Source organism: Ovis canadensis, chromosome 11, assembly GCF_042477335.2.
Source record: "Ovis canadensis isolate MfBH-ARS-UI-01 breed Bighorn chromosome 11, ARS-UI_OviCan_v2, whole genome shotgun sequence".
In the NCBI taxonomy this organism is placed as follows: Eukaryota; Metazoa; Chordata; class Mammalia; order Artiodactyla; family Bovidae; genus Ovis; species Ovis canadensis.
In genome coordinates this window covers 59,523,016-59,545,475 of record NC_091255.1, presented here as the reverse complement: position 1 = coordinate 59,545,475, position 22,460 = coordinate 59,523,016, and the positions used below count along the sequence as shown (strand labels likewise).

The following is a 22,460-nucleotide window of genomic DNA, read 5'->3' as shown; positions in this document are numbered from 1 at the left end:
AACGCAGTGGGGGGTGGGGTGGGGAAGATAATTTCCTGGTGTGAAAAGACCCCATCAAAGGATCCCCCTCCTTTCTCATGTGATATTTTTTCGTATAGGAAAAAAAATACAATTTCGTAAATACCTCGTTAACTCAATGACACGATGGAGTGTTTCGGCAACCGTTACCAACATTAAGTAGGTGTGAAAAGAGTTACTTTCCGAAGACTCTACCCGTCCTGCTCTGTAAGTGGCAGAAGCAAACATCAAAGCCACGGCTGCCCTGTGGAGCCCAGAATCCGGCGGCCGCGTGGACTGGCCAGGCTGCGGCCGCCTCACCCACCCCAACGAAGCCATTTTTGGAATGTGGGTTTTTTCTCAGTGGGGCTTGTACTGCCCCCATGTCTGATTATTCCTACAGGGATATTCCTATAGGAATATCCAGGTCACGTGAGCACTAAAGCAAATTAGCCATAGAGGCAGGGAGTGGCCTTGTGCGGATCCCAAATCACCCCCAAATGCTCCCGTTTATTCTTAGAAATCTCCCTCGTCTGCTGTGAGACTGGGTTCAACAGCCCGCACAGACAGGACAAAACGCACAGGAGGCTGTTAGAATAACATGGAGGGAGCTAAAAATACCCCTCAGAAACACACATAAAAAAGCCAAATCCAACAACAGAACGAGCTAAAAATATTCCAGGCTTTGGCAAAGAGCACAGAGTTAAATAAATTATACAAGAGCCATTCATGGGAGCAAGTTGACTTTCTCTCTTACGGGAACTTGGTTCAAGCTAATAAAAATAATAATTTACTGGCCACTGAGCTTTGCTTGAGTTTAGATTTAATTGGTGGGGCTTCTGGCATTTGTCACTTCTTGGCGATTAGTGGGCTTGCCCTGGCCTGGGGTGGGATGGGGAGGGGGTACTGAGTCTGGGTCCCTGGAAGCAGGGGCAGGGTTCTCCGCCCCCCACCCCACCAGAGGAGCAGGGCCTGGGTACAAGGGCAGGATGCCCAGGAGGCCGGAGAAGGAGGGAGGCTGCAGGGGAGTGGTCAGGGAAGGCAGAAAAGGGACAGGCAAGGCGCCGCTATTTTAATTTGATAAATGATCGTACACCTTTAAGAGTGTGTTTTAACAATCAAGATACACTCCAGCAAGTTGATAGGATGTTCGCTGTCAACTTACATATGTCATCAGCGCGGGCTGTGAGCATAAATAATGTGCGAGAGTGTGCGGGATGCGCTGCAGCCTCTCCGGGAGGACGGCAGGTAGCACCCCTGTCTCTCCTGCGGTCTGGAGGCAGCTGCCAGAGGAAGAAAGGCATTGGGGAATTCAGGCCGGGTCTTTCCTCTCTGGGGAGTTCCCAGATCTCCTCACCAAAATAAGAGCTCCAGACAGTTTGTTCAGGGAAACCACTGAGGGTGTGATCTGAGGCTGGAATCCAATATTGGCTGGTGTCTTTTCAGGGCAGATGTCTTAAGTTCAGCCATTTCCCAGGAATGTCAGACTTCCACCTTGGGATTAGGGTCAGAGTAATCTCCTTTGCTGTCTCTGCTTTTTTGCTTGCTCTTGATGGGATGCCCACCCCACCCCCCGAAATCCCAGCAGGCCCTCTCAACTCCCAAAGGACTACACTTCCCAGAATGCCCCTGGTCTAGCTCCAGGGTCTGAGCCTGGGACCGGCCCTAAGCTGGGAATTCCCAAGCTCAAATAGAGTTCAGCCAGTACCACTGGGAATGAGTGCTTTCTGGGTGGAAAGAGGCCTTGGTCACTACCCCCAGGGTCCCCTTGCCCTTTCTTCTGAAAGAGGCCTCTGGGCCCCCCACCCCCGCCTGCCCTCTTCCCTACCATAAATATCTAGGCCCCCAAAGATAGGAGCTGCCCCTCTATCCCAAGGACTTTGTGCAGCAGGGCAGGCAGCTGCCTTGATTGGCGTGGCCAGAGTCTCAGGGGGATTCCCACCAGTTGCCCTGATCTCAGCCCTTTGCACAGGGCTTTCTCAGAGGGGCCCTGGACACTCTGGCCAGAGGTCAGCATGGAAGGGATTTGGGGACTCCACCTGGGTGGCCTCAGGGCTGATCTCTGCTTAGAGAGTCCAACAAGAAAATCCTGCACAGCCTCTGGAGCGTCGCCCCTCTTCCCAGCCTCACGTCACCAGGCAGCAGTAGCCCTGTCAATGCCATATTGACTAGCATCCGCCTTGGATGACTTCTGATGACTAGAAACCATCCCCCCAGGGTGGAGGTGCTGCCTTAGCCCCTCGGAAGGGGGCCCGTCATCACCCATCCAGAGAAAGTTCTCACTCGGGCCACTACCAGTGGCCTCTTGGAAAGGTGGGTACCCCTTGGAAAGGCCATCCTCGGAGGTCTTTGCTGGGCCTTGTGCCAGAGCTCTCAAGCTGATGCCAGGGCTTCAGGGTGTGGCACCTGCCCTGTTTGGCAGTAGGTGCCTTGCACTGCTGGGCTCCACCTGCCTCACCCGCCAGGGGACGGCTCCCCCGGGGTTCCTTGGTCCCTATTAACCTCTGGGGCCTTCTTTCTCCCACCGAAGGTTCAGGATTAAAAGCAAACAACAAGATCACAACCAGCATGCACTGTCTAGAACACATCCCTGCAGCTCCGGGCTGTGCCAAGGAAGGTTCGGGCCTTGCAGCCTGTGCTCCGGGGCTGCTGCTCCATCTCGGCTTTGACGCCCTGCCCGCTGACGTTTTTATGGGATAATATACCGTTTAGATCACGCAGGCCTATTTGTCAGTGGGCCGCCCCTGTTTGTTGTAATATATAATATTACTGCCTCCCGTGGCCCTGCCAGCAGCTGCCACCAGAGGATGGGGACCAGTCGGGAACTGGGTGTGGGATTGGAAAGAGGGGGGCGCAGGGTGGGAGTTGCCCCAGCCCCACATAGGGGCTTGGAGTGGGTTTGCAGCAGGCCGAGGGCCTGGCGGGGAGGCATCCAGTGCCCAAGCAGGGAGCCAGCCGGGCTGGCATCCGAGGGCTGCTGCAGCTGTCCAGACGATTAGGTTCCAGATTGGATAAGCCAGGAAGCTTTTTTTTTTTTTCTTTTCATACTGACCTAGAGCCCGGGTGGAGGAGGAGGAGGGAATGAACAGGTGGGTTGGGTTCCCTGCCCCCTCGCTGCCTCCCCAGGGCCCCCAACAAAGAGTCCAGTGTCTTTAGATCCAAAGATGTTTGACACTGGGGAAGGGGGACCCACTGTGTGCCTGGAACAGAAGGGAAAGTTACAGCAGTCCTGTTCATCCAAGTGCAGGGACTTGGTTTCCAGTAGAAATTACCAGAAATGCAGGGGAGGGGCAGAGGATGCCTGTGCTGCCGAGAGAGGCCCCTGCGCGGCAGACTGGGGTCCCCCAGGGTGGCCTGGGGCTGTCTTCTTGGGGCACCCCGCCAAGTGAGAGAGAATCATCAGCCACATTTAAGTGGTGGTTTATGGACTAAACCACCCTCTGCCATCTCCTTGAGAAGAGGCAGTCTTGGCTCTATCCCTGTGCTCCTCCTTCAGGGAAGCCAGGGCCTCTCTTCCTTGGGACTTTGTTCTCAAAGGCAGCTCTGGGGAGGACACCATGGCCCTAATATCACACAGCCAGGCCAGGGAGGGCCCCCTCCCCTCAAGGCAGGTGTGCTGGGAGCCCAGCTGGATGGGGGTGAAAAGAAGGCAGGTTGGGGACAGTGGGATGAGACTCTAGGGGTGGGACCCAGGGTGGGGATGTGCTGATGGGGGTGGGGAAGGAGCTGCACTTCCAGGCTGCTCTCCACCAGCATCTCAGGGCAGCTCCATGTGGCAGGCTCCAACTTAGCACCAGGCTTGCTGCCTGGCCCTGCTTGTGTCCCCTTTGGGGGCAGAGGCACAGACCCTGTCGTCGTCCCGACAGGCTTGCAAGCACATTAACTGGCCGAGCTCACACATGCATGGGCACTCAGCACGCCTGATCACGTGTGCTCATACCCTGAGGTATGTCGTTACACTCACATGTGCTCACACTCATACACAGACTCAATGGGCCTTCAAGGAATCACGTCCCAGTTGGCCTGGGGGGTAGCCAGCGGGCCCAGTGATCAGAATGTGTGTTCTGGTCTGTCTCCACTTCCCACCTCCTGCTCCATCCTGCAGCTCCTGGCCAGCTGCCGGAGGTGGAGCCTAAAGGTCCCCAGTGACCTTGGTTGACAGACTCAGAGCCCGGCGTGCCGGGGTTGGTGCTGGTGAGCTGCCTGCCCCTGCTTCAGCCCCCTCCTTCCCTCTGTCACCATGGAACCCATCTTTTGGTTTCCACTGAACTGGAGCTGGTCCTTTCCCAGCACCTGCCCCAGGCTTCTTCCAGTGAATCTGTTCCGTTCATTTCTGTCACTCAGTCATGTCCGATTCTTTGCCACCCCATGGACTGCAGCACGCCAGGCTTCCCTGTCTATCACCAACTCCCAAAGTTTGCTCAAACTCATGTCCATTGAGTCGGTGATGCCATCCAACCATCTCCTCCTCTGTCGTCCCCTTTTCCTCCCGCCTTCAATCTTTCCCACCGTCAGGATCTTTTCCAAGGAGTCAGTTCTTCGCATCAGGTAGCCAAAGTATTGGAGTTTCTGCTTCAGCATCAGTCCTTCCAGTGAATATTCAGGACAGATTTCCTTTAGGAGGGACTGGTTGGATCTCCTTGCAGTCCAAGGGACTCTCACCAGTCTTCTCCAACACTACAGTTCAAAAGCATCAGTTCTTCGGCTCTCAGCCTTCTTTATAGTCCAACTCTCACATCCATACATGGCTCCTGGAAAAACCATAGCCTTGACTAGACGGACCTCGGTCGGCAGTCATGTCTCTGGTGAGCCCACGCCCAGTTCCTCTAGGAGGTGCTAGTCAGCTTCCCTGCCCTTTCTCGACTTGCAAGTCAGTCCCAAGCCTGTGTGAGCCTTCAGCCCTGTTTCTCTTTCCCTCAAGGTCTCCCTTCCCCAACACCACCCCCCCACACACCTTAGGTCAGCTCCCACCCCCTACTCTCGTCATTCCATTGTCCCCAAGCGTTCCCAGTACTCAGCATCTATGCCCAGCCACCCACAGGCTCCGGCCACCTCTGCACCCCTCTTTGCTGCCTCAAGTACCTTCTCTGTCCCATTCCCCTGCCTCTCTTGGAATCTTCCCACCTGGGCAGCCCCCACAGTCACCAATGCTCAGATCCCCGTGACCTCTGGCCCTGACCGCCCTCGGCAGTCTCTCTCACCAGGGCTTGCGGCAGCCCCATCCTCCACCACACGGATCCACCTTCTCTGAGGGGCGGCAGGGTCCCGAGGCTTGGTGTCTCTGCCTTCCATCCCTCTGTTTCCCCGGAGCTGGGCGTGGCTGTCACGGGCCTCCCTCCCTGCAGGATGGCTGGGGCAAGAGGGGATATGCGTGTCCGTGCACACTGAGGCAAAGCACGCGCATGTCTTTAGACATGGAGAGGGGGCTGTTCGGTTTTTCTCCTACCAGTGTGCCGCCACACTGGAAAATCGAGAAGATAATGCTCTGGGAGAACCTCGTTAGAAAGAGAAGGGCAGGAAACACAGGGGTCTGGATTGGCCCTTGTCTCTAACCTAAAAACCGCCCCATACCTGACCACACATGGTAGACAATCATGCTGGCAGCGTCTCCAGCCTGTGTGGCCACCTCGCAGGGATCAGCTCAGCATCTCCTCACCTTCCAGAAGCATCTTTTGTCATCTTCAGAGGCTCCCAGACTGTGTTTTAAAAAGGTGTCAGAGCCAAACAGATTGGCAGAAAGGTCAGTCTCCTCCTTCTTAGCGCCATACTCGATGGCAGGGGGCGAGAGCGTGGCAGGGAGTGGTCCACTGGGCAGTACAGCCTGGCGTCATCTGTATGGCACCAGGGCTGGCCCCTGGGTGCACATGTGAGGTCGGGCTGTGGAGAGAAGGGGCCGGTGGGGATGGAACAAGGCTCAGGATGGGGACTGTCCCTGCAGAGACTCCCCTGCCCCATCCCACTCCAGTAAAGGAGGGACCTGATGGAGCAAAAGCTGGGCACCAAGTGGGGCCGCTTCCTGTCTGTCTCTTGACTGTCCCTGGCACCCTCTGCAGGTGGCTCTCACCATCAGCAGGAGATTCTGTGTGTGATGGGGCACCTACGATGGATCAGAGGGTAGAAGCCAGTGGCCTCACCTGGGCCCTAGGGCCTGGGGGGCAAGGAAGGACACATGCTGGGAGAGCTGCCCCCTCCGCTCCCCTCTATGGTGGCTGTTTGGGTGACCGAGTAGGCAAGAACTGGGGGTCAACCAACAAAAGAAAAATAAGGGCTCAGGAGAGACGAGGGAGCAGGGCTGTGGCCCCTCACCCTCTGCTCTGTGCGCCTCCCTGGCCGGCAGGTGTGGCGGCGAGGGGCTGTGGGCACCCGAGCGTTGCATAGCCGGGTGGGGCCCCCACGCTGCACCACTGTGTTCTCTAGCATTTATGCACAAGGAGGCCTAGGAGCTGCTCCAGGTTCTCAGCCTCAGCGCCCAGCCTGGCAGGAGTGCATGGCTGCTTGGGGCTGCTGGCAGTTAGTGGGACCCACTGCCTGCACGTCTCCTGGAGGCTCTTTCCCACAAGCCCTGCCACTCCAGATCCTGGTCGCTTCTCCTTGCCCAGGCAGCGCTCATGTCCCTGCAGCTCTCACTCGGTGGGGCACGGGCCCTGATGCCTACTCTCATCACCCCCTATATGGTCCTGGCGGCCGGCAGGCAGGATTCAGGACCCAGGCTCGGACACGGGTGCAGTGAGGACAGGACTGGGCTCCTGCCCGTGGAGCCTCCTGGCCTTGGCAGCGCCACACGGAAGGGTGCCACCAGATCCCTCTGTCCCTGGCTCGTGGGCACAGCCCTCCTTGCCCTACACAGGATGCAGGTGAAGGAGCTGGACCTGGGGTCCCCCAGGACGTCCTAGTCTATCCGATGGGGCAGCTGCCCTGTCCAGCTGACCTGCCACATGCCTGGCCAGCGGGTCACTTGGGGCAGTTTGCCTGAAGCCAGTCCCTTTTTCAAGACATTTTGCATCCCTTTGGGTCTCCTAAAAATAAGCTTTTAATTTGTTTTAAATTAATATAAAAATTAAAGCTCAATTAAATTGTAATGCATCTTTAGGCAAACTCTTAAAAAGCCCTTAACAAGTGTGAATACAGGTAAAATCAAGAAAAGTTGGAAGGTGCACACAAGCAGCAGCGTCTTTCTACCTGTCGAACGTCTGCTCCAAGATACAGGCCAGTGAGATGGTCCCAAGCAGCCGTGAGGCCAGTGTGGGTCACCAAGAGGCCTGGGGGCCATTGTTGAAGGCCCGGGTGCCTGGGCAGCCTGTGGCTTCCTTGGGTGCCAGGGTGAGGGTAGGTCACCACGGCTGCTCAGTGACTGTCTAATGAATGAGCTGGGTTAGAATTTCGTTCTCCGGCCAGAACTCCGGACCCAGGCTGTGGCTTGGGTGACAAGGATGTTCATGCTGTCCGGTCTGGGCAGCACTTTCTCCCCGTATTCCCACATCAGTTGCCTGCCTTAGCGAGGTCAGCAGGTGCTCCGAGCTTCCCTGGGCACTCGCCCTGGACTACCTGGAGCCGATGGAGGTTCAGGGCAGCCCAACCATGCCCTGGGCCCTCCTGGGGAGTGGGCAGCTGGCCCAGGTACCAGCTGCTGGACTAGGTGGCTAGGAGGGTCATGGTGCATCTTGTGGTCTCTAGACTGGGGTGAGGGGCACCCTTTGAAGACTTTGTGCCACTCGGGCAGCCCAGCACAGAGCCCCCTCCTCTGCTCTGGCAGCAGAGCCTTTGCCAAAGACACTTGCTTCAAGCCCAGCGTGTGAATCGGGTGAGGGAGTCAGTCCTCAGTCTCAGGGCTGAGTTTCCTGCTGTCTCCTGCCCCTGAAACAGGTGGGATCCAGGTGGTGGAGACTCAGCAAGCCAACTTGCTTGCCCTGTGGTCGTATCGGGAGACAGGAGCTCAGGCTTCTGGGCTGGAGATCCAAGGCTGGCTCTCTGCCTGAGCCCCCCTACCCCCTGCCCCAGCACGCCCTGCAGTAGGGCTGGGTGCACAGGCTGTGGGCTAGCTGCATGTGCCAGGGATCTTCTCTCTGTTGGGAGCTCCTGCGGAGCTGCCCTGAGCCTGTTTCCCCTACCAGCTCCCCAGGGCTGGCTGGCACTCCATCCCTATTTGGGACCCTCGATCAGTGGGATGCCCTTCTCCACTCCAGAAACAGCTCTCCTTGCCCTGCTCATTTTGACAGTTCCCAGAAATATTGTAGTTGTACGTCAGAGAATTGAGGTTTTCTCTCTACTTACACTCACCATCTTTAGAAATTAAAATACTTTATCTCTGTACTTTGAAGGGAGTGGGGTGGTTTGTCAGAGCAGCGCTGTTAGAAGAAGCTACAAGGATACAGAGCCCTGGGTGCACCCTGCCCTCTGCCCCATCTCCCTTCTCATGTGGGGCGGGTAGCGCTGCCCCCGGGAACACATTGTGGGGGATCCTGCTCCCCAGCGAGCTGTCCCCCCACAGTGCTCCTCTTGCCAGGAGCCAGGAGCAGCCCCAGCCCCAGTGCTAGGCCTTTTCTTGCTTCTGGTCACGGACGTTAGAGTCTGGTGGGGAAGCCAGGTCTACTGCGAGTCTCAGAAGGCAGGGATGGGCTGCAGAGGGTGGCCCATCAGAAATTCAAGAACGTGGGCTCCATGGAGGTCTCTGCCTGGAGAGGCACAGCCCTGCCCCCAACCCCGCCCTCTGCTCCCTCTTGCCCTGCCTGCTCACAGCTGAGACAGGGGTGTCCCAGACCAGCTTGAGGTGCTGAGTGCCGGGGTCCAGCGGATGAAGTGTAGAAGAACAGGGTGGACCCCTATGACCCTGTCCAGGGGCTCAGGTGTGTGTGTGTGTGTGTGTGTGCACACCCCGATGTCCACGCTGGACTGCAGCCCCTAGGGCATTCATCTCTTTGCAGCTGGCTTATTTCAACTTGGTGTGATGCTTTGGCTGAGGCTCCTTCTCTGGCTGGCGGGGTTTGGAGGGGGTGGCGCTGGTCACCTCCCCACACCGCCGCCCCCTGGCCTTCAGAGGTGTCCTGGAGGGGGAGTGCTGGCCGCTTGCCAGGGAGGATGTGAGAGGGAAGCAAGGCGGAGACCCCAGAAGGTGCGAAGAACAGGAGGAGGGGGGGCAACCCTCTGAGTCACTCTCTCAGCCAGAGTTCGAGGGCGGCCCCAGGGGGGAGTGTTGGCCGCCCCCCTCCCCCTCCAGCCAAAAAGCTAAATTTACCCTTTTAATAAGAACCAGACTTATATCCGGTTTTCCTTTTCTTTTATTAGTTCTGGGCTGTTGGTGGTTGGGCCTGTCCCCCGTCATCATTGCCTCTACACTTGTGGGCCTGGTGGCTCAGCAACCACAGAGTTCTCCTATTATGGCCTGAGAGATGCTGCCTTTGGGCCAACCGGGTCTTCTGGAAGGTTCTCCTGGACCAGCGGAGAGGGGCTTCCCATGTGACGCCTGTGTGTTCTGGCAGACACCCCTCACTGGGGCTGCTCCCACATCTCAGGGCGGGGCTGGCCCCCACATGCCGCCTCCCACCAGCACCCCTCTCCCACTGCTGCAGCTGTCTCTCTTCCTGCCTCCAGCCTCTTCCTTCTCTCCTGTCCTTCCTCCCTCCCTCCGTAGGCCTGTCTTGCATCCTCTTCTGGTCCCTGCATCATCGCGGGGCTGTGGACGGCAGCTGGGGTCATTGGATGGCGTCCTCAGGGACTCGGGCTGGGGCAGCAGAGGATGGCCGAAAGCAGGGCAGGTTTTGTGTCTGTTGAGACCCAGCAAGTGAGGGGAGCCAGACAGGAGGCCCCCGATTCGAGGACAGAGGGGAGTGCTCCAGATCCCGACAGTTTCTGCGTTCTGAAGAGCCTGTCAGTAAGACCAGCCCTGTTGGGAGGGGGTCTCAGATCCGAGGGGGCTTCTGAGCTGCTTCTTCACTGTAAAGGGATTGGGTGTCTGCGGGAAGATGGCCACGCAACCTGCCTGCTGCCCCCAGAACCCATACCACTGCTGGATTCACTTTCAGGTTCAGGTGGCTATGGGTTGAGTCGCTGGGCTGGTGAGGGGGCCAACTCCCAGCCAGCAGGGAGTCGGGGGTCTTGGGACCACAGTTTGGTACAGGCTTAAGGCTTGAGTTGCCCTTCCACCACGAGTAAGCTGGATGAGCACCCCCCCCCCATGGTGGAGAAGGAGAGGGGCGTCCTGGCGTCTCTCACATGCCACCATGGGCGTCGCATAGAATCCAAGGCTGGGAGCCTTTTTCAGAGTCTGGGCCAGTAAGGAGACTGGTTTGGTGGAGGTGTGGCCCTGGGAAGCAGCGTCCCTGAGGGCTGGCCCGGCCTGTGTGTGAGTCCCTCACATGGGAACAAGTCACCACCTCGCACACACTCAGAGCCAGGTGTGTACACCCATGTCCTGAGCGCACACTCAGAGCCCTGGCCCCAGACCTCCATGCACATCTGTAGCCTGTGTGCGTGACCATTGCCCATATGCACTCTCAGCCATGCACACAGGCCGACACACCCTGAGTGCCCACATACTCACTTCACTGCCTGCTATGCCCACGTGCACACATACACACACACATATATTATCTCATGCCTGGGCCACTGATGGATTCCAGCCCAGTGGGGAGTGTCCCTGGTGACATCAGCAATTAAGCCCGGAACACGTGTGCACCCAGAGCGGATCTGGTGGCCGGCAGTGCAGCGTAGCCTCTACAGCCCGGCCCCTGCTCTGCGCAATTTGGGTTTCCGGTGGGGCAGTCCAGAGCAGCCCCTCCCACCTGGGCCTGGTATCCCCAGTCCTGTCTCTCTCCCCACTTTCTTCTCCTGGGTGGCCAGACAGATGGACGCCTACCCGCCTGCAGGCAGGCTGGACCGAGGTCTCGCCACCTCTGTCCACGCGGACACCCGGGATGGACATCCACCCTCCCCTTCCCTCTCCTGGAATGAGAGGAATGTGAACAGTCCACGTGGTGGGCTGTTACCCTTCCTGCCGCCTCCTCTCCAGTTGACTCCCTTGGCGGGGCCTGGCCTAGCACCCGAGGGGCACTTTGGCCTCCCAGGCAGGCCACCTGTTGCGGCAGTGTCTCAGCTGCCCCTGAGGTCCTGGGGGAGACCCAGGGATGGCCCCAGGGGAGCTGGATGTCCCCAGCACCCAGGCAGGCTCTGCCGGGGGCTGGGGGCGGTGGGGTGCCTTGAGCAGGTGTGAGCCACAGGGCGGGAGCGGGTCTGGGTAGCGGGCGGGTGCAGCCGCCAGACACAGCACCCCTGGGGAGCCTCGTGCCAGCGGCCCATCAGCTGTGCCTCCAGCAGTGGCAGGGGAGCTGGAAAGGGCTTGACTCTCAGGAGCTGCCGCCAGCCATCACAGGGAGGCCTTTTGTATGTGTGCTTTTTTACAACCCATTTCACCGTTTCCAGAAAAGGTAGCTCACTTAAGTCAAAACAAATGCTCCCATGCTGTACTCCGGGTGCCCACTCCCGCTCCCGCGCTCTCCTAGGCCCTTCTATGTCTGTCCCTCCATCCTGCTGGCTGATGGGGAGGTAGAGGCTGGAGGCAGAGGAGGTGGGCAGGCCCTAGGTCTTCTAGGCCCCCAGGGCCAGCCTCTGGAGTGCCAGCACTTTGAACTCTGGTGACTTTGCTGCCCATCAGACACTCCCTGGACTGGAAGCTCCTTGGGGCACCCCTGGACTCCACGGCAGGGGCCCCCTCAGCACCCCTCTGGCCTGCCCAACTTCTGTTGAACGTCTTGGCTGCAGCAGGTGGGCCTGGCAAACAGGTTGGCAGAGGAAGGCCCCTTCCCCCTGGTTTCGCCTGGGGGCATGTGGGGCAGCCTCGGGCATGGCCAGCACAGAATGGTCCTATGAGCGCAGGCTAGGCATTCAGGGGATTCCGGCCCAGCCCTGTCCAGCTGGAGCAGCTGGAAGTCGCCACACGGCCAGGGCCCAGGTACGGTCTGTCTCCCGGTCCAGGTTGTCTGGGCCTCGGGGCGTGGGAACGAGTAGGCCTCCGGGGGTGAGGGCCGGGCCTGAGGAACTGGGCCATGGCGGGGGGTGAGGGGTGTCAACCAGCCCTCCCGGGCATTCTGGCTTCCGGAGTGGTTTTCTCAGCCAGCCCGGCACCCGGGCCAGGCCTCCGTGGTGTCCCAGGCAGAGCTGAGGCGGCGCTGGAATCGGGGCTGGAGCCCTGTGTCTGGGGCTGCAGACCTTGGCCTGGGCCGGCCGGGCAGTGGGGACGGCGGGCTGGGGGCTGGTGTGTGGTTACAGAACCGTCTGCCTCAGTGGCCCTGTTCAGGTCTTAGTCCTGAGATGATGTTCAACTTGGCCAGATGGCTCTGTTGTGAGCCCCTAGAGGACGCAGAGCACTGGCCACCGTGACCATGCTCCCTGGACAGGCCACATCCAAACCCCAGAGGCTGCGGGGCCAACAGTGATGATGCCTACCCCTTCATCAGTCCCGCGGTGGGCCGGCCACCTGGGATCACAGTGACCTGCATTAATACAAGGCTGTGAGAAGGGCTAGGGCAGACAGTGCCAGGGTTAGGGCTCCTAGCCCCTGGGGGGCTCTGAGCCGAAAGCCCCTCTGGCCCTTCCTGCTGCTTGGGGCTCCCACTGTCCCCTCCCGGGTTGCTAACCACAACACTCCGTGGGCAAGGACCTTGCCAAGAAGAAAGAAGTCTCCAGCCCAGTTCCCGGCCAGACTTGGCTGTGCAGCTTCAGCCCTGGCCGGGGCCCAGGCCGCCTCTGCTCAAGCTCTGTCTGGGACTGGCTACTGGTCGGCGGGCGGGGGCTGGGAGGTGGCAGCCAGGTCTGCCCATGCCTCTGCTGGCTGGGCACAGGGCCATGGCCAAAGTCCTTGGAGGTGGAAGTGACATGGGAGCATGAATGCTCTGTCTGAGTGTCAGGGGTCAGATGGGGTGGGGGAGGCTCTGGGTGCCAGCCATCCCCTCCCTGACACCCATCATGGCAGTGCCCACCTGGCCAAGCCTGTAGGACCTGCGGCAGCTTGCAGATTTCTAGCCCAGGACAGCAGGAGGAGGCTGACCCTTTTGGAGCAAGGCTCATGGAACCCACCAACTGAGCAGGGCCCGGGCTGGGGGGCCCATGAGGGAAGTTGGCTTTGCAGCTGCCCAGCGCCCATCTCCCAGGGCTGGCCTGCCAGTCAGGGAGTATGAGAGCCCCTGGCGGGACCTGCTGCTGTGGGCTGGGGCCTTAGGAGAGGACACCTGGGAACCTTCAGGTGGCCCACCAGGGCGAGTGCCTGAAAAGTGGTCCCTGGAATGTGTGTTGCTGTGTCCCAGAGCAGCGGGGTCCCTGATATCTCTGTTTCCTTCCTTGTTGTATCTGTCATTTGAATGTCTTACAGTGGAGATATAAAGACATAATATTTATGTGATAAGGCTCTTCCGTTTTCAATGTGAAAGGAAAAAGGAGGGAAAAGACACCCTCCGCCCCCGAGATAAATGGTCCGGCCTGAGGCCGGACACTGGGGCTGCAAACCGCCCACAAGGCTGGGGAAGATGGAGAAGCAGGGGCATCCCCAAAAGGCTTGGAGCAAAGGAGGGCCCTGGGGAACCTTGGACCGAAGTCAAAGGGCAAGACTGGACTGCCGTCCCAGCCACTCACTTCCCACACTCAGGAGCAAGGGTTCCTTCCTTATGGACTCAAGAAAGGCTCCAAGAGGGTCCCCCAAATTGGGAGAGTGGCTGGCCTAGACAAGGTGGGCGCACAGCAGGAAGCCCAGCCTGTCGGTGTGTCCCCTGCCCCGTGGAGCTGGGACCAGGGCTGCTGAGCTGCAGTGCCTCTCCCCGCCAAAGCGCCCACGCAGTGGGACATCCCCTTCTGGGATGGTGTCAAAACAGGCACCCTTAAGAGTGCCCAGCCAGGGCCAGGGCCAGTCTCCTGGGGGAGGGTGACAGGAAGTCCCACGTCTCCCTCACCCCAACCCAGTTCCAGCTTAGAAGACTAGTCGAACATCCCCCTCTCGGCCTCAGGGATGCTCCCCACTTGCCCCTCCAGGGTGCCCGGGTGCGGGAGACCCTGTGAGGGGGCCCACCTCTGAGCCTCAGTTTCCCTGCATCCAGACTGGAGGGGCCCTATGGGATACCAGGCCACTCCTCCCGCCCAGCCTCAGGCCCACCCACCGCCCCCACCCGCTGGGCTGTGGGAGAACGCAAGGTTCTCAGGCCAAGCTCCCAGAGAAATCCTTTATCCAGACCGACTTCTGGACTCGGTTGCTTCCCACTGTCCCCAGGAAGAGCAGGGCGGAGGGACTTCCCTGGGAGGGTGCGGGGGTGGGAAGGCCTGGGGGACATGGGGTGGGCCTGGGCGAGGCAGGAAGAGGCCTCACTCATCCCACAAGCATGGCCCCCCCCAGGGTCCCTGGAGCCCAGCAGGAACCGCCCTCCATCTCCTGCCTGCTCTGCGCGCCCGCCCGGGAGGCCAGCACTTCCCTTCCCAGCCCAGAGTCTCCTCCTCTGGCTGGACGTGCCTGTGGTCTGGCCAGGGCCCATGGCAGTCCCAGCCCTGCGGTCTGGGAAGTCCCTGGCTCTTGGACACCTTCGCCCCCTGCCCCTGGGTCCTCTGGTCCTTTCAGGGTCTCCCTTTGGCCTGATAGCCACCACAGAGGTCAGCTCACACCCTAGCACCCGGCCAGCACTCACAGACCCTTCCGCTGAGGCTGGTTCCTGGGAGAGGCCTTTCTCATCCACAAGTCTCATCCTCGAATGGGAGTGAAGGGAAGTGGAGGGGAGCTGCCAGGGTCCTGGTGGGGCAGCCCCTCCCTCTCCCCTGCTCCAGGGCCTTGCCGCCTCTCTGCTGAGTCACCTCACGTCTGGGAAGCTCCCAGGGCCCAGCCAGGCTGGATGAGACATCACAAATTTGCAAATTCCCCTTGCCTCCCGGGTAGGGAAACAGCTGCCCTGACTCACCTTGGGCCGGGCCTGCAGCCTCCTGGAGCCCCCAGAACCCTTGCAAACCCTGCCAGGCTGCTGCATTCAGCCTAATGGGATGGTGAACCCCCAGAACCTTGTTCCCCATCCCCTGAGATGGTCCCAGGCCAGGCTCACTGCCCATGGAATGGAGGTGACAAGGTGCCAGGGGGCCGTGCCGGGGTAGGGGCTGAGCGGTGCAGCCCAGACCACCCACCTGGCACCGGGGGCTGCACTGCGCAGAGTGCACGGTGTACATCATTCCTAGGCAATCCACTGGTTGCCATGGTAACCTGGAGAGACTCGAACAGCCTGGCCTTGGCCACTGGACAGGGCAGAGAGGGGGACACAGTGTCAGAGGGTGCAGGTAGGCAGGCCATGGAGGCTAGCTGCTGGGCGAAATGCCGAGTATCCTGAAACATAAATGGCTGACTGCGTCTCAATGCCACCAGGAGGGCCTGACCCTGAAAAACCCTGGGGACATTAAAGCAGATCCTGCCGTGTCCGTTCTCGGGCTCCTCCTGTGGTTCTCTCTTGCTCTGCCTCCGTTTCTTCTCTTGATCACCTGATAGAGGGCATCCAGTGTGATGAGATGGTTAACTGGACCTGGGGAGAAGGTTGAAGACCCTGCTTGGGGGGAAGGCCAGAACCCTAGTGCCACCTGGGGGGAGAACAGAGACGGCTGAGACCTGCTGACCCTGGACCTTTTCGAGAGGTGCACTCTGGCAGGTCTGCCAGCAGCTAAGAAGCCTGGGGGAGTCAGCCTCCGAAGTGAAGACCCGCCCATAGGGTCGATGTTTCCCTCAAGCCCTGGGTCCCTGAATGTTTATTCCCACAGTACCTGGCACCTGGTTGCTGGGGGTGGTGGGCGGGGTGGAGGACAGCTCAGTTGAAGTGCCAATCTTCAGGGTTTTGCAAGAACAGGAGGGTGTCAGGGCCTCCAGGGCCCGAGCGGGCAGCTTCTCCCACCTTGGCTTCTTGGCTGTTTGAAGACAAAAGCCCGGGAACCTTGGGGCCTGAGAGTCAGCCCTGGGAAAGGGCTCCTTAGTGCTTGTCCCTGCCCAGACTCACTCTCACCCACTGTGTCCACAGCTAGCAGCCGCCTGATGGGGAACTCTCCAGCCTCCTCTTTCATGGGCAGTTTCCTCACCAGCAGCCTGGGCTCGGCGGCCTCTGCGCACCCCAGTGGCCCCACCCCGTCCCCCTCGGAGCAGGCCTACCGGGGCTCACACCCTGCCACCTCCCAGATCTGGTTCTCCCACTCCCATGAAGGTAAGTCAGGGGCCCAGGCTCCCAGCCACACCCTGCTGCTAGAGCCACTGGGTTCTTGATCATGGTTCCCAGGGCCTATGGGTAAGCAAAGGGCTCCCCTGCTGTGGCTGGCAAACCATGCCAAGCACCGGGGCAAGGGGCTGCCTCCCTGTCAAGGACACTCCCATGGGGGAGGTGGTAACTGGTTGGAAATAGAGTGTGTGGGCAGGGGACAGCCCTGCCAATCAGTGGTCCTGGCCAGATGTGCAGCAGAGATGGGCAGAGAGGGAAGAAGGGGTGGGGCCGGGAAGGCTCAGGGGAGCTGAGGAAATGTGGAACACAGCTGTGCTGGCCGGGCAGCCCTGCGCCCACCTCCCAGACTCGGAGAGGCATGGGCTCCAGATGTGTCAGCTGGGAGGGAGTGGAGAGGAGGAGAGAGCTGTCAACAGACTCAGGCTGCCACCCTGGGGGCCTGGCCTAGGACGGAGTCCCTCTCTGGCCCCTGCCTCCCCCTCAGTTGCAGCCTTGTACACACAGTAGGTACCTCATACGTGTCGCTCTTAGGCCTCGTGGCTGGCTGGAGGGCCCTTGCAGGGCCTATTAGGATGTTGAGGTTCCTCTTGGCACTCTCAGGGAAGGTCACCACCCCCACCTAGCTCTGCACTGTCGGCTCAGCCCCTGGGCACCATTATGTGGGCAGTGACCCTGAGCCCTAGTGTCCCCAGCCCGAGGTTGCTGATATCCAGTAGGCCACCACAGCATAGGAAGGGTTAAGCCCGACGGCGGCTGGCACGCGGAGAGGTAATTGCAGTTGGCAGCGGGCACAGAGGGCTCTGCGCTCCTGGCACCAGCACTGCCGTAACTCAATGACTGCTGAGCGGCGGGCGTTGTGTTTGCAGAGCACGCGGACCCACACACCGCGCCCGCTGCCGCCCGCGTTCCAGGCGGGGAGATTAGCGCCCAGTGCTGCTGGAGAGCGAGAGAAACCTCTCTTTGTGCAACAAGAAAGGGGCTGTTTTCCAAACAGGACAGGTGACGAGTGAGGGACAGTTGTTAAAATAATCTGGGCTTTAAGTGCTGTGCAGAGCGCACATGTTGGGTAGGCGATAAGGAGCAGCTCCCTTCCCCAGTGGAAGGGCAACCAGGCCGAGGACCCAGGTGGGCAGAGCAGACACCTGGCCCAGACCCCTCTCCGCCTGCTTCCCACCTCTGCCTCTTCACAGCCTCCCCAGGGGACACCTGGTGCAATGGTGTCAGGCCCCGGATCAGGGCTTCCCGGGCTGGCCATGCCTGGCACCCCTTGCTCTCCTGCTCCTCCCAGCTCTTCTGCCTTCTGCATTTGCTGGGTGAACTCCTGAACCTGGCAGGAGCGTCTGGCTTCCAAAATGTCTGTGGGAGGGAGGAGAGGGCCGAGCGCCGTGGGGCGGGCAGGGCATACTCGCAGCAGCCGTGTAGGACAGCTTCCACCAAACCCACGGCCTCCCCCGGCCGCTGCTCTGCCCTGACCTGGCCATGGGGGCGTGGGCGTGGCCAGGCTGGCTGCCACGGTGATCCCTGGTCAGGGTCAGGATGGCAGAGCTCTGCGTCAGAAGATACATATCCCCCTGCCCCTCCGGCCCACCCTTGAGGACCTTGCGGGCAAAAAGGGCGGTTTGTGGGCAGTGCCACCTGCCCTGGGGCCCAGGGAAAAGGCTCCCTGTCCTGCCCCTCTGGGGGCTGCTGGGGAGGCGGGGGTGGGCGGGTGGGAGGCAGCCCACAAATAGCGCCCTCAACGGCCTCCAGACACTCACTTCCCCCAGCCAACGGCTGCCTCCGCGGAGTTGCTCACAGTCTGCGGGTCACCCCGCCACCCGTCGCCACAGCCCCAGAGCCACCTGGCAGGTTGCAGTTCCCACCACCCAGTGTGAGGGGACCAGTGTGTGCAAGGGTGCCAGCCCCCCAACCCACCCCTTACCCACTGTGCATGCCAGGGAGGCAGCTGCTCCGAGGCAAGGACATTGGAGCAGCCCCGAACCGGCCCTGGCGCCTCCTTGGGCTGAGGACACCCACGGTCTCGTGGGGGAGGGCGTGCATGTGGAGGCGGTGGGCTCCGTGGGCAAATGCAGGTGGGTGCAGGACAAGGGGAAGCCAGGAGGCCTCTGAGCCACCCACGTGGAACACAGGCTCCGGAACACAGGTAGAGGAGAGAGCAGGGCCCACCCGGGACTAAAGATGAGTTCAGGGGAGCAGCGGCCCCAATCTGCCAGGTCCCGCCTGAGGGTCACTCGTGTGTCTGTCCTGGGGACCCTACCACCTCGCAGGCCTGTGCCCTAGTCTCCCCTTCTCTGCCTGCAGTTGCGCTGCCCGGCCTGGGATCCCCTTTCTACGGGGTTCCCCTGCCCTCCTCTCCTTGCAGCCTCGCTCTGACAGGCCACGTGGTGCGGCTGCCTCACTGTGAGCTCCCAGCGTAAAGGCCGGCGGGCGGGCGGGGCCGGGACGAGTGGCAGCGCTGGCTGGCTGGCTGCCCTGGCAGCGTGCCTGGCTGCTAGTTTGACTGGGTGCCAGCTGGCTGCCCGCGTGCAGGGGCCTGTTTCTCTGCTGTGTGTGTTCAGGGGGAAGGGGGGCCGAGGTGGGGCGGGGGGCACGCGACATGGCCGGAGAGCGGGGGCTGGCGGGCAGGGTGGGCTGCCTGGGCGGGCTGCTCCGTGGTCTGGCCTCATCCTCATCCTCTTGCCGCCCCCAGGATGGGCGGGGAGACAGGTGCTTGGCAAAGCAGGCTTGCTACCCGCCCCCTCCAGCCTGGGGATAGTCAGGGCTGGGCCCCTAAAGGAGTTCTTAGCTTAAGAGCAAGGAGGCCAGGATGGTGGGGAGGGTGTGGGAGAGGGATGGGGAGGGATGTCAGTGGGGGGCAGGAGAGAGGATGGATCCTTCCACTTCAGGCAGGGCCCCCAGCTCTCCGTGGGTGGACCCAACCCACCATCTGGGGGACAGCCACCAGAGCCGGGGCCAGGGCTTCCTGCTTCCCTGGTGGAGCAGCTGGGGTGCAGGGCAAGTACCCCAGAACGGAGGAGCCGCCCCAGAACATCTGGCCTGGGGCAGAGCTTGTCTGTCCAGGGCCTCTCGCCCCACCCCACCCCCGGACCCCCCACCCCAGGCTCGACCAAGTGAAGGGTCCCGCCAGAGATGAGACTTTCCTTTCCGGGGCCTAGGGTCAGGGTGGGCGGCGGAACTGACCTGAGGCAAAGGGGTGAGCCAGTGTAGCCGGCCTGCCCTGGGTGGGTCCCCATGGGGGTGGGGTGCAGCACAGCTGGCCCTATTGTCAGCAGGCCGGGCCCCCTCCCTCCCTCCTTCCCCCCCCCCCCCCCCCGCCTCCCTCCCCCCACTCCCGGCTGCCTGGTGGGACCACCCACAGGGCGATGAAAGGGGATTCTGTTCCTGGGGGCTCAGCTGGGGAGGAACGAATGGGACTGCTGGGTTCCCACAGCCCAGGCCACTTGTGGTCTCTTGTGCCACCTGGAGGGAGAGCCTCCGGAGGCAGCGGGCACATGAGCCAGCGCTGGCTGTTAGCCGGCTGGCCTCTTTGTCAGTTGCACCCGCCCTGCAGGCTATTTCTCCTTTGGGGCTGGGCTCGCCTCCAGTGGTGCAGGGGTCGCACCTGAGCGCCACTGGGCACTCCCTACCGTTTCCCAACCCCCTCCTGGCTTCCCTGAGCCCCTCAGCTGTCCTTCTGTCCGCCTCTAAGACTTCAGGGTTCACCAGGGCTTCTGGGAGCACGTCTATGTGGGGGACAAAGGTCCCAGCTGGTGTCACCGTCTTGGTGTGGTGATGCTGTCGAGAGGAGCCCTCCGCCTGCCCTTCTCTGAGGCACATCCCTGCCCTGGACCTTGTCCTTCTCCCCTGGCCGCTGGCCGCTCCAGCCCCTTCTCCTGGCCTCAGTTTTCTCGGTGGCCAAAATGGCCTCTGAATTTGCCCGCACGGGACCACAGATGATCACCTCCTCTCCCTGCCCAGCTCAGTAAAGATGCCCCTACATGTAGGCAGCATTCCTCACCCTGCCCACCTGGTCCTGCCAGTGCCAGAGGGCAGGGCTGAGTCACTGGGGGCAGCTGACCACCCTGTGATCTGGGGACAGTGTAGGGAAGGGACCAAACTCCCCAGATCCAGACATGGGGGATCAGGGCTGCCCTGCCAGACAGGCCCTCTCCTGCCAGCATCATCGTAGCCAGAGGGAGGCCTGTCCCATCTGGACCTCTGACCCCCTCCAGAGCTTTCTCGGGGCTTTGCGTGGCCAGCCCCCACCCCCCACCCCGCCCTGCTCCCTGTGACCTTGGCCCCTCACCACGCTTTGCCTCTGCCCATCTCCCCATCCAGGTCCCAACCTCCAGGGACCCCTCTGTCCTTGCATGTCCCGTGTAGCAACTGTCCACTGCTATGCTGGGGGCCTGGGGACCTTCCTGGGCTGCTGTTTGCAGCCGAGGGTGTATGTGAGCTACACTGGGTCTGACGGGCTGGGGATGGAGGCCCAGTGTCACATCTGGGTGTGGGGCTGGCTTGCACTGTTCCTGTGGCCCCAAGCCCCCAGGATCCCCCAAGCACTATGATCTATGTGTATCTTAGATACCCCGGCATGGGGTACGGGGATCTTAGAGCATCCACCCAGGAAGACAGGGTGCAAGAGGTGTGGTCAGGGGTAGCGTAGGGCTCTCTCCAGCCGAGCTCCCTGACAGAGGTGTTGGGTGGGGTGTTGTGAGGGTTTCGGGGGGTCATGCCAGTTTGTTCCCAGCTCCAAGCTCTGAGACTCTGTCTCTCCCCCAGCTTTAGTCCTGCAGCAAGCCCTGGTCCCCAGCCCTCCCTGGCCCACAGGTCCTGTTCCCCTGGAAGGGCTGCTGCTAAGGCCTGCGTCTCAGCTCTGTACGGCCTGAACCCAGCTCCTCCCTGCACAGCACTCGCCAGGAGCCCGGGACTGTCCATGACTGCCTGGCTCCTGGGCTAGCTGCCTGCTGCTTTTGTTCCAGAGGTGTCCGTGGGAGCCTGGCACCTTCCCCTGGCTCTGAGCCACTCCACTCAGCCTGGGAACAGACCAGGCAGCTGGGCCCCAAACCTGGGGCGACTGGGGGTCAGTGTGTGTGCCTGGGCCAACTTTAACGGGCCACAGTGGCACAGAAATCATCTTGTGTCAGCCTTAGGCCCCAGCCCCAGCCCCCAGCTGCAAGAGGCTGAGAGATCTGGGCACTCCCTGAGAGGCCCAGCTTCCAAAGCCATCTTCAGCCCATTAAGGGGTCTCACTTGGCTCCTCCCAACGAAGTCCAGGGTGGTGGATCTTGGGAGCTGCACTGTCATGCCCAGCCTGGATTACCAAGGGTTCTGACCACTTGAGTATGAGCCTGAAGGGGCCTATGGACGGAAACTGGAATATCTGGCAAGGAACAGGGAAGACGTGGGAAGGAGGCTGTTGCAAAGTTACCCGCTTCAGATACTAGAGCAAGGGTGGTGGCGGGTGTCCTCCCAGTTTGCTGCCAGTGACCTTCCTGTGCCCAGGGCAGGCATTATTAGTCGATTGCAGCACTTTCTAAGCTGCGTGTAGACACAGCCTCAGAATTCTTAACCCAGCTTTCAGTGTGGTCACTACTGTTTAGTAGTCTTGTGTACCACAGTGGAAATCCACTGACACCCTGAGTGAAAAGGATGTCACAGGAAGAGAGCCAGCGTCCAGTTATTGTCGGCATGGCAGAATTCAGAGGGATAGACGTGTGCAGGGCTCCAGGAACAGGGCTCTCTGCCTAGGTGTCTGCGGGGATTGTCATGGGTAGAGTAAAGATGGGACCTGTCAGGGTTGGAAGGACACCGGTCAGTGGTGGAGTGGTCTGGGGGCTGCTCTACCCAGAGGGGCTTTCCCCTCTTCTGAGCCCTGGAGGGTGGCTTGACCCACGAGACAGGCAGTTGAGATGGTTCAGCTCGAGTTTTCTGGAGCGCCAGCCTGCCCCGCCCCCACAGTGTGGCCGGCTATATAAAAGCGTGATTCTTGGCCCCACTGATTAGGGACTCAGCCAGTTACGTTGTGGGGAGCTCCCCTTGGGACTTGATGTCAGACCCTGCTGGCAGCCCCTGGCCACAGCTCAGTGGTGGGGAGAACTTTCTAGCAACTCAAGCCTCCAGGGAGGTGGCCATGTTTTTTGTCAAGGCGTCATGGGGGGTGGGGGGCGTCTATTGCAGAAGGCCTTGCCCTCATGGGTGTGCGGGGAGCCAGCGGGGAGCCAGGCCAGGACCCTGATGGCATGGGGGTGATTAGAGCCCTGTGCGTCAGGCCGC

At 60.8% G+C, this 22,460-nt stretch overlaps 1 protein-coding gene across 3 annotated transcripts in view; it reads left to right on the top strand.

Moving 5' to 3' along the window:
- BAHCC1 (BAH domain and coiled-coil containing 1) overlaps positions 1 to 22,460 on the top strand; it is a 56,682-nt gene that overhangs the window by 3,810 nt on the left and 30,412 nt on the right. For all 3 annotated transcript variants that reach the window (XM_069543791.1, XM_069543789.1, XM_069543790.1), the window contains exon 2: positions 16,014 to 16,193. In XM_069543791.1, the coding sequence (XP_069399892.1) occupies positions 16,014 to 16,193 (180 nt within the window). The remainder of the gene's footprint in view (positions 1 to 16,013; positions 16,194 to 22,460) is intronic.